This window comes from Neoarius graeffei, chromosome 9 (genome assembly GCF_027579695.1).
Source record: "Neoarius graeffei isolate fNeoGra1 chromosome 9, fNeoGra1.pri, whole genome shotgun sequence".
NCBI lineage: Eukaryota > Metazoa > Chordata > Actinopteri > Siluriformes > Ariidae > Neoarius > Neoarius graeffei.
Window position 1 is genome coordinate 20443184 of NC_083577.1, and position 11458 is coordinate 20454641.

The 11458-nt window shown below is 49.7% G+C and overlaps 1 protein-coding gene across 2 annotated transcripts in view; it reads right to left on the reverse strand.

Moving 5' to 3' along the window:
* Positions 1–6755, reverse strand: part of LOC132891512 (E3 SUMO-protein ligase RanBP2-like) — a 64175-nt gene extending 57420 nt beyond the window's left edge. For both annotated transcript variants that reach the window (XM_060929175.1, XM_060929174.1), the window contains exons 1-3: positions 6568–6755; positions 1012–1079; positions 794–905 (exon numbers count right to left, since the gene is read on the reverse strand). In XM_060929175.1, the coding sequence (XP_060785158.1) occupies positions 794–905; positions 1012–1079; positions 6568–6639 (252 nt within the window). In that variant the 5' untranslated portion in view covers positions 6640–6755. The remainder of the gene's footprint in view (positions 1–793; positions 906–1011; positions 1080–6567) is intronic.
* Between the last annotated feature and the right edge of the window lie 4703 nt (positions 6756–11458).

Here is an 11458-nt window from a genome sequence, read left to right on the forward strand (position 1 = left end):
CGCTGTTTAAATACTCTCTGCTTTATGATTCTGCTTTGCTTTTGTTTCTGTAAATGTCACACCTGCTAATAAACACTCTTCCTGCACTTAGATCTGTCTACTGCAGTCTATCTTGTAGGGTCCTGATCCACAGATCTTTAACCCAGCTACATATAAAAAGTTGTACGCCTCCATGCTCTTCCAGGTTTTCATCTGTTTGTCCATGTAGAACGATGTCTGCAGCACCAGGTAGTTTGAGACGTCGGGGAACTCAACGGATGGATAATTTCCCAACTCGTAGGAAAAATCCTTCTTTGCTAATGTGTCAGGATCTAATCCCATTGACTGGTTTCGATATCCACTTCTTCTGAGTGTACTTCTTGGTTTTCATAACTTGCTTGTTTGCTGAACACAAACATGGCAATAAGTCCTTGTGTTAATGGACCAGACTCCATTTTGGATCATGAATCCCTTTTGGCTGAGAACACCCTGCATGCATAGTTTTATGTCGGCTTCTGGCACATCCATACAATTTTAAATACAATACCTACAATTAAAAGAGTTTATTTTTATTGCATTTATTTAATTCCTGGGCTCCCAACTGTAACAGGGAGTGATGCTGCATCCCATTAATACACTTTACAGTAGATTATTACATTCTAATAGAATAGATGAGCCAAAATAATTGGGGGATCTTTTTTTTTTTAATGGGCCCTGACTCGCTACAAGCATGAATAGGTGGGCCTCAAAGTAGAAAAAAAGTTGAGAACCCCTGGGCTAGATAATGTAATGAAAACACAAACAAATCACACACCTTGTAACATCCAACAGCTTTTTCAATTTCTCCTTCAAGTTCATAAAGTTGACCAAGGAACCGATGTGCTTTGGGATCTCTGACCTGAATGGTTAAATACGCCGAGACGTGTCTACAGGCAACACACACACGAGATTAAAAGAGCCACTTGAGATTAAACTCACTTCTGAAAAAAATATTAAAATGCTGATTTACAATTCCTTCAATATTCACGTTACCTTTTAGCAAGTTCATACTCCTTGGCTTCAAAATATAATTTTGCAAATAAAAATCCCTTCACCGGTTTCTGCAAAGAGAAAGAAGAAAATGACCTGAAGAGCTGTAGGGGACACAGTGGAATTCAACACACACCATACAGTTTGCTCTGTTAATGATTCTGCTGCTGGTCTTAAACAGGGAGAAAATGCTGCTAAAATATCGTGACATGGAAACAGATCAACTCTTGCCTTATTTAGTGCTTTACATTTGTACTGGTTTAACACAAGAATCCTCCATCAGGACACTGAGCACGAACACATAGGAAAGCCAACAGCTCACACACTTTTTTTTTTTAATTTATTTGCTAACAAATACAAACAAATACAAAGTAAAAAGGACAGAATGAAACAAATCAATACATACACATGACATACAACAGAAGCACTGACGTAACATTAACAACAATTTCAAAGGCTGGACAATACTACTAATATGTTAAAGAGATGTAACAGAACACATGGAGACAAATTCGACAAAGATAAACAAGAGCTATATTGCTGTATAGGGGAGGATGGGTGGGGTTGGTTTAGGGGTAATGAATGTGCATGTGAGATAGAGGAGGTGGGTGGAGTGGAGTTGTTAAGACCAACAACAATAGCAAGACCGTGAAAGGTCGCCATTTTTAAGTGACGAGAAGCAGCAGCTGTACAAATGCGAAGTCATCCATTATTATTGTTGTTGTTGTTGCTGCTACTTCTTCTTCTCCCTGTTGTTGTTGCTTCAATGTTCGCGCCAAGGTTTATGCAAATGATAGCTCGGGCTGCTAAGGGGAGCCACGTCATTACGTCACTGTATACGTCAGTTATGTCGCTGTATATGTCGGTTACGTCGCTGCGTTTGCATAAACCTTGACGCGAACATCGAAGCAACAACAACACGGAGAAGAAGAAGAAGCAGCAACAACAATAACGATAATGGATGACTTCGTGTTTGTACAGCTGCTGCTTCTGGCTTTACGGTGCTTCATTGGGATCAGATCCAATATGTTTGTGTTGATCGACAGGTTTTGAGTGGACGGCAATTACGTTCTAAGAGACAGGTAATAACCTAATAATGTTTTGACTCTTATACTGAATGTGAGATGGTTATGTTAGCCTTTGTTATGGGCTAACGTTGTTATGAGCTAACGTTTCGCGGTCTTGCTATTGTTGTTGGTCTTAACAACTCCACCCCCCCCACCCCCCCGCTGACATAAGAGGTTCTTTCCTCTGGCCCAGCAAAGAGTTGGTGCTACCCTGGAACCAGTTTTCCTGGCCCCAGAGCCAGTTCTTTGTCAGTGGAAACAGAAAACCCGGTTCCAAACTAAGCACTGGCCCCGAACCAGCCCTGGAACTGCTTTGGTGGAAAAGGGCAATTATCTATCTCTCACACACACTCACTCTCACACACCCTCCATCCGTCTCTCTCACACACCCTCCGTCCGTCCGTCCGTCCGTCTCTCTCACACACCTTCCGTCCTTCCGTCTCTCTCACACACCCTCCGTCCGTCCGTCTCTCTCACACACCCTCCGTCCATTCGTCTCTCTCACACACCCTCCGTCCATCCATCTCTCTCACAGACCCACCATCTGTCCATCCCTCTCACACACACACCGTCCGTCCGTCTGTCCCTCTCACACACCCATCGTCCATCTGTCCCTCTCACACACTGTCCATCCGTTCGTCCCTCTCACACACCGTCCATCCCTCTCACACACCCACCATCCGTTCGTCCCTCTCACACACCCATCGTCCGTCCATCCCTCTCACACACCGTCCGTCCGTCCGTCCATCTCTCTCACAGACCCACCGTTCGTCCGTCCCTCTCACACACACACACCGTCCGTCCATCCGTCCGTCCGTCTGTCCCTCTCACACACCCACCGTCCGTCCGTCCCTCTCACACACCGTCCATCCGTCCGTCCCTCTCACACACCGACCGTCCGTCCGTCTCTCTCACACACCCACCGTCCGTCCGTTCGTCCCTCCCACACACCGTCCGTCCGTCCCACACACCGTCCATCCGTCCGTCTCTCTCACACACCCACCGTCCATCCGTCCGTCCCTCTCACACACCCACCGTCCATCCGTCCGTCCCTCTCACACACCATCTGTCCCTCTCACACACCGTCCGTCTGTCCCACACACCGTCCGTCCCACACACCGTCCGTCCGTCCGTCCCACACACCGTCTGTCTGTCCGTCCCCCTCACACACCGTCCGTCCATCTGTCCCCCTCACACACCATCCGTCCGTCCCCCTCACTCTCCGTCCGTCCGTCCCCCTCACTCTCCGTCTGTCTGTCCATCCCTCTCACTCCTCCATCCATCCTTCCGTCCGTCCCCCTCACTCCTCCATCCGTCCGTCCCTCCGACCGTCCCCCTCACACACTGTCCGTCCATCCGTCCCCCTCACACGCTCTCGGTCCGTCCGTCCGTCTCACTCCTCCGTCCGTCCACCTCACTCCTCCATCCGTCCGTCCATCCCCCTCACTCCTCTGTCCATCTGTCCGTCCCCCTCACACACTGTCCGTCCGTCCCCCTCACACACTCTGCTTCTGTCCGTCCTCCTCACACGCTCTCCGTCCATCCCCCTCACTCCTCCGTCCATCCGTTCCCCTCACTCCTCTGTCCCCATCACTCACACACTGTCCGTCCGTCCCCCTCACACACTGTCTGTCCGTCCCCCTCACTCCTCCGTCCGTCCGTCCCCCTCACTCCTCCGTCCGTCCGTCCCCCTCACTCCTCCGTCCGTCCATCTGTCCCCCACTCTCCGTCCATCTGTCCGTTCCCCTCACTCCTCCGTCCGTCCCCCTCACTCCTCCATCCATCTGTCTGTCCCCCTCACTCCTCCGTCCGTCTGTCCCCCCACTCTCCATCCGTCCGTCCTTCCCCCTCACTCCTCCGTCCATCCCCTTCACTCTCTGTCCATCCGTCCGTCCGTCCATCCGCCCCCTCACTCCTCCGTCCTTCCGTCCAGCCCCCTCACACACTGTCCGTCCGTCCACCCCCTCACTCCTCTGTTCATCCTTCCCCCTCACTCCTCCATCTGTCCGTCCCCCTCACTCCTCCATCTGTCCATCCCCCTCACTCCTCCATCCCTCTCACTCCTCCGTCCCCCTGTCCCCCTCACTCCTCCGTCCCCTTACTCCTCCATCCCCCTCACACAGTCTGTCCATCCGTCCGTCCCCCTCACACACTGTCCGTCCGTCCATCCCCCTCACACATTGTCCGTCCGTCCCCCTCACACACTGTCCGTCCGTCCGTCCATCCCCCTCAATCCTCCATCCGTCTATCCATCCCCCACTCTCTGTCCATCTGTCCATCCATCCGTCCCCCTCACTCCTCTGTCTGTCCCCCTCACTCCTCTGTCCGTCCGTCCCCCTCACTCCTCCATCTGTCCATCCGTCCCCCCATTTTCCGTCCGTCCGTCCCCTCACTCCTCTGTCTGTCCATCCCCCTCACTCTCCGTCCGTCCCCCTCACTCCTCCGGCCATCCCCCTCACTCCTCCGTCTGTCCCCCTCACTCCTCCGTCCGTCCATCCCACTCACTTCTCCGTCCCCCTCACTCCTCCATCCCCCCACACACTGTCCGTCCGTCTCCCTCACTCCTCCGTCCGTCCCCCTCACTCCTCTGTCCATCCATCCATCCCCCACTCTCCGTCCGTCCGTCCCCCTCACTCCTCTGTCCGTCCCCCTCACTCCTCTGTCTGTCCATCCGTCCCCCCACTCTCCGTCCGTCCGTCCCCTCACTCCTCTGTCCGTCCATCCCCCTCACTCTCCATCCGTCCCCCTCACTCCTCCGTCCATCCGTCCGTTCCCCTCACTCCTCCGTCTGTCCCCCTCATTCCTCTGTCCGTCCATCCCACTCACTTCTCCGTCCCCCTCACTTCTCTGTCCTGCTCACACACTGTCCGTCCGTCCATCCCCCTCACACATTGTCCGTCCGTCCCCCTCACACACTGTCCGTCCGTCCGTCCGTCCATCCCCCTCAATCCTCCATCCGTCTATCCATCCCCCACTCTCTGTCCATCTGTCCATCCATCCGTCCCCCTCACTCCTCTGTCTGTCCCCCTCACTCCTCTGTCCGTCCGTCCCCCTCACTCCTCCATCTGTCCATCCGTCCCCCCATTTTCCGTCCGTCCGTCCCCTCACTCCTCTGTCTGTCCATCCCCCTCACTCTCCGTCCGTCCCCCTCACTCCTCCGGCCATCCCCCTCACTCCTCCGTCTGTCCCCCTCACTCCTCCGTCCGTCCATCCCACTCACTTCTCCGTCCCCCTCACTCCTCCATCCCCCCACACACTGTCCGTCCGTCTCCCTCACTCCTCCGTCCGTCCCCCTCACTCCTCTGTCCATCCATCCATCCCCCACTCTCCGTCCGTCCGTCCCCCTCACTCCTCTGTCCGTCCCCCTCACTCCTCTGTCTGTCCATCCGTCCCCCCACTCTCCGTCCGTCCGTCCCCTCACTCCTCTGTCCGTCCATCCCCCTCACTCTCCATCCGTCCCCCTCACTCCTCCGTCCATCCGTCCGTTCCCCTCACTCCTCCGTCTGTCCCCCTCATTCCTCTGTCCGTCCATCCCACTCACTTCTCCGTCCCCCTCACTTCTCTGTCCTGCTCACACACTGTCCGTCCATCCCCTCACTCCTCTGTCTGTCCACCCCCTCACTCCTCCGTCCCCCTCACACACTGTCCATCCCCCTCTCTCCATCCCTCTCACACACTGTCCGTCCGTCCGTCCGCCTCACACACTGTCAGTCCATCCGTCCCCCTCACACACTGTCCATCCCCCTCTCTCCATCCCTCTCACACACTGTCCGTCCGTCCGTCCGCCTCACACACTGTCAGTCCATCCGTCCCCCTCACACACTGTCTGTCCATCCCCCTCACTCCTCTGTCTGTCTGTCCCCCTCACTCCTCTGTCCATCCATCCATCCCCCTCACTCCTCTGTCCATCCCCCTCACTCCTCCATCCGCCCGTCTGTCCCCCTCACTCATCTGTCCACCCGTCCGTCCCCCTCACTCCTCCGTCCGTCCCCCTCACTCCTCCGTCCGCCCATCTGTCCCCCTCACTTGTCTGTCCGCCTGTCCATCCCCCTCACTCCTCCGTCCACCCGTCTGTCCCCCTCACTCGCCTGTCCATCCCCCTCACTCGTCCGTCCGTCCCCCTCACTCCTCCGTCCGCCCGTCTGTCCCCCTCACTCGTCCGTCCGCCCATCGGCCCCCCCACTCTCCCGTCCATCCATCAAGCAATAATCTCATTTTAATATCACTATGATCTCATTATTGTCTAGGAGAAACAATTGAGAAAGAGATCTCATTTTAAAATTTCCTTTCCTCTGGGCTCTTACTCACTCACTCACTCACTCACTCACTCACTCACTCACTCACTCACTCACTGTCTCACTCACTCACTCACTCACTCACTCACTCACTCACTCACTGTCTCTCTCTCTCACTCACTCACTCACTCACTCACTCACTCACTGTCTCTCTCACTCACTCACACACACACACCACCTAAAATAAAGTTGTGTACCTCTTTTTGAGACGGAGAGAGACTCTCTACTGAAGAAATGTAGCGTTCAACGTCTGCCTTACTTCGCCTCATGGCTGCGAAAGAAGGGCCACCGTATTCCAAGCTTCTGCTATCCTCAATTCAGCACTTATTCCACAAATTACCACCAACTTCAACATTTACCTCAGGCGGACGACGCGAGAATGACGTTATCGCGAGATGTGGAGGACCATAACACGCTCTCTGATTGGCTGGATTGAAAATCTTGTCAAACCAGTTTGGGTGTGTTCACATTCAGCTGCGCTTCCGGCTTCACTGTGCACACGAGCCCAGACAAGAGTGAGAACGGCACTCGGTAGAGTCAATACCTCCGCCAGCCACATATTATCAACAGCAACATCAAAATCAAATCTCCTGAACCTAGGATAATATTAAAGCTGTGCACCACATTTCATCAAAATCTGTTCACGACTTTTTGAGTTATGTTGTGTTATGCAGTGAGGTGTGCAGTTGGAACAACTGAATGGTTCAAGCTGAAGGTGGGACTCCATCAAGGATCTGCTTTGAGTCCTTTCTTGTTTGCCATAGTGATGGATAGCTTGATGGATGAAGTGAGGCAAGAGTCACCATGGAACATGATGTTTGCGGATGATATTGTGATATGTGGTGAATGTAGAAAGTTGGGTTTGGAGAGATGGAGGTATGCATTGGAACAAAGAGGAATAAAGGTGAACAGGAGCAAAACAGAATACATGTGCGTCAATGAGAATGGGGATGAGAGTGTAGTGAAGATGCAAGGAGTAGATGTAAAGAAAGTTGGTGAATTCAAGTACCTGGGGTCAACTGTGCAGGAAAATGGGGGCTGCAATAGTGAGGTGAGAAAGAGAGAGAGTGCAGGCAGGTGAAGGATTTCAGGATTCATTTGTGATAGGAAAGTCCCAGCAAAAGTGAAAGGTAAGATGTATAAGAGAGTAGTGAGACCAGCTGTGATGTATGGATTGGAGACCGGACCCTTAACGAAGAGACAGGAGGCAAAGTTGGAAGTGGCGGAGTTGAGGATGTTAAGGTTTGCGATGGGAGGTTGGACAGGATAAGGAACGAGCACATCAGAGGGACAGCACATGTGGAGAGCTTGGGAATGAAGCTAAGAGACATGAGACTGAGATGGTATGGGCACATCCTGAGAAAAGATGCAGAGCATGTTGGAAGGAGAATGTTGAGGATGGAGCTGCCAGGCAAACGAAAACAAGGAAGGCCAAAGAGCAGATACATGGATGTGGTGAGAGAGGACAGGAAAGTGGCAGGTGTGGTAGAGAAGGATGCAGAAGACGGAGCAATGGAGACAAAAGATCCGCTGTGGCGACTCCTAATCTGGAGCAGCCAAAAGAAGAAGACGTTTTGAGTTATGTTGGGAACAGACAAAAATAATCCTGGATCCACAAACAAATCCAGATCTCATCTCATTATCTCTAGCTACTTTATCCTTCTACAGGGTTGCAGGCAAGCTGGAGCCTATACCAGCTGACTATGGGCGAAAGGCGGGGTACACCCTGGACAAGTCACCAGGTCATCACAGGGCTGACACATAGACACAGACAACCATTCACACTCACACCTACAGTCAATTTAGAGTCACCAGTTAACCTAACCTGCATGTCTTTGGACTGTGGGGGAAACCCACGCGGACAAGGGGAGAACATGCAAATTCCGCACAGAAAGGTCCTCGCCAGCCACAGGGCTCGAACCCAGACCTTCTTGCTGTGAGGCGACAACGCTAACCACTACACCACTGTGCCGCCCCCAAATCCAGATTTGCACCAAAATCTAGCCATTTGTTCCTCAGCATATGGCCCACCTTTCCACCAAATTTCATCAAAATCAGTTCACTGCTTTTTGAGTTACGTTGGGAAAAGGCAAACAAACAAAGAAAGGCATAAATATCACCTCCTCCAACAAAGTGGATGGAGCTAATTACGATTACGTCCATATATGAAATAAATGGAATGTTAAAAAAAACTGATCAACAGAACAAAATGTTAAAAATATTGTGACTAGAGGCTGAACTTTCCCAAAGGCACGTGAACTGTAACGTAAGTCCCCATGGAGACACAAGTGGTGTTGTGGAGCTCTCTGTAAACATAAACACACACACGACAATATATTTTAACATGATTTATTTTAAGTATGTTTCATTTTCATTTTGGAGTTTATAATTTATGTGGATTTTTTTTTTCTTTTGGTGAATCATCCTGTACTATCCAGTTTGTGTCAGAGTTTCTGGCAGTTTGCCACATGACTGCAAACATGAGATAAGGGCATGGCTTCCTTAACAAACAACACAAATAAGCACAAACTTGCATGCTGGTAGAACAAAACATCAACCAAACACAAAAATAATGTATATGTAAATCTAACAGAATAATGACATTAAACATTACAAAAACAGGAATACCATGGAAGCTTGTGCATATGCAAATTAATGCCCACTAACACAAAAAGTAAATATTTTGTACCTTTACTGGGTACCTTTGTACATTTTACCTGGAAAGGTGCATGCGGTGTACTTTTTAATTAATACTCAAAAGCTTATGAACAGTTCAAGAGTGGTGTTTGAGGTTCTGTAATGTACCTTATATACATTATTATTGTTGTTGTTACAAAACTCACATTATGATTTAAAAGATACACAATGTACAAAAGATGTAACCCTCAGTGTACTGCCCCAGTGACAGTGAAAGTCACAGTTTAGTACTTTCTCAGTGTGTATCAGCTGCTCTTGACTACAATAGGTGCTTTGTAATGTGTGTATCAGACAGGGAGGGAAGAGGAGCGCATGGCTCAGTGTGACATGTAAGCAAGCTCTAACTTCAGTTCATGAGTTAGTACTTGGCACACTTTTCTTCCATGGAAGAAAGTGCTCCAGCTTTTGAGGGAGTTCCAGCTGAAGAAAGTTCTCCAGCTGTAGAGGATGTTCTAGCTGAAGAAAGGGCTCCAGCTATCATTTTAGCCGCAAACAAGGATGTACCCACATACCCACCAGCTGCGAAATGGTTGACTATATACATGTTGGAGTCATCTCCAGTATACGAACAGGTCCGGATTGCTCATGACTACATTACCTCTGGTTGAGTAAATCCACCCACACTTGGCAAATAAGATCAACTGGATGCTCCTGGAGGGCAAAGCCAACTATGAAATTATGAACTTGATCGGGGATCCTGTGTGCCTGAGGGAGTGTGGGGTGGATTGGGTCATGTACTGTGGTGTGGAGTGTGTCATAGAACATACTGTAGAATGTGTTACAGAATATAGTGTTGAATCTGTAATAGATATTTTATCCAGCACTTATTTTTAATTTGCTTTTTTGAAAAATAATGTGGGAGTATGGGTGGCACGGTGGTGTAGTGGTTAGCACTGTCACCTCACAGCAAGAAGGTTCTGGGTTCGAGCCCAGTGGCTTACAGGGGCCTTTCTGTGTGGAGTTTGCATGTTCTTCCTGTGTCTGTGTGGGTGTGCTCTGGTTTCTCTCACAGTCCAAAGACAGCACAGGTTAGGTTAATTGGTGACTCTAAATTGACTGTAGGTGTGAATTGTTTGTCTCTATGTGTCAGGCCTGTGATGATCTGGTGACTTGTCCAGGGTGTACCCTGCCTCTCGCCCATAGTTAGCTGGGATAGGCTCCAGTTTGCCTGCAACCTTGTACAGGATAAGCCATTATGGACAGATGTGGGATTATTTACTAACACATTTTACAGAAAATATTCATGACAGTTTCATATAAAATGAGTTAAAATGTTTTTATTAGTTCACTAGCTTGTTGGACAGTGGACAGTTTCTGTCATGTAAGGGTAGACGGATGTAAGTGCAGGAAGAGTTTTATTGAAAGTGTGCCAGCAAAAGGTCCAAAACATAGACAAAGGCAGAGTAAAAAACAGGTAGTAGTCGAGTGAGGCACAGAAAAGATATCAGAGGTAATACAATACTCACAGTCCAAAAACAGAAACAAGGTCAAAACCAGAAAAACGATACAAAATGCAAGACTTGGTAACATCAGACACAGGGTACAGACCGTACACTTCACAAAATCTGTGTTACTGAGAGTCCTTACATGTATGCGCTGTGATTACAGTCTAATCAAGAACAGGTGCACAGTAATTAGTCCGAATGGCACTGCACATGTTGTAGCAGCTGTGTGCTCATCTCATCTTATCATCTCTAGCCGCTTTATCCACAGGGTTGCAGGCAAGCTGGAGGCTATCCCAGCTGACTATGGGCGAAAGGCGGGGCACACCCTGGACAAGTCGCCAGGTCATCACAGGGCTGACACATAGATACAGACAACCATTCACACCTACGGTCAATTTAGAGTCCCCAGTTAAACTAACCTGCATGTCTTTGGACTGTGGGGGAAACTGGAGCACCCAGAGGAAACCCACGCGGACACGGGGAGAACATGCAAACTCCGCACAGAAAGGCCCTCGCCAGCCACGGAGCTCGAACCCGGACCTTCTTGCTGTGAGGCGACAGCACTAACCACTACACCACCGTGCTGCCAGCTGCGCTCCTGTTATTCTATTCAAGTTGATTTTGTGCCCTCACAAATATTTTGCTCATACACTTATCAGGAGTTCTGCTTTTAGGCAGTGCATAAATATCTGTGTTGTCAGGAGATATGGAGAACAGAGTTAAAACAAGATGGTTGCATCACAATGTTTTTTTCATTTTTAATGCATGTGGCCAATAGTGTCATAAGGCAGAAGTTTTCAATCTTTTTGTACCCAGAAACGACTTTATGAAATAAATTCTACAGATCCCCTCACAAAGTACTCATTATTTTATGAACATAATCCAACTCCCCAAATGTTCAGGTTATTATTTGAATATGCACAGTAATATTCTGATTATTTATTTC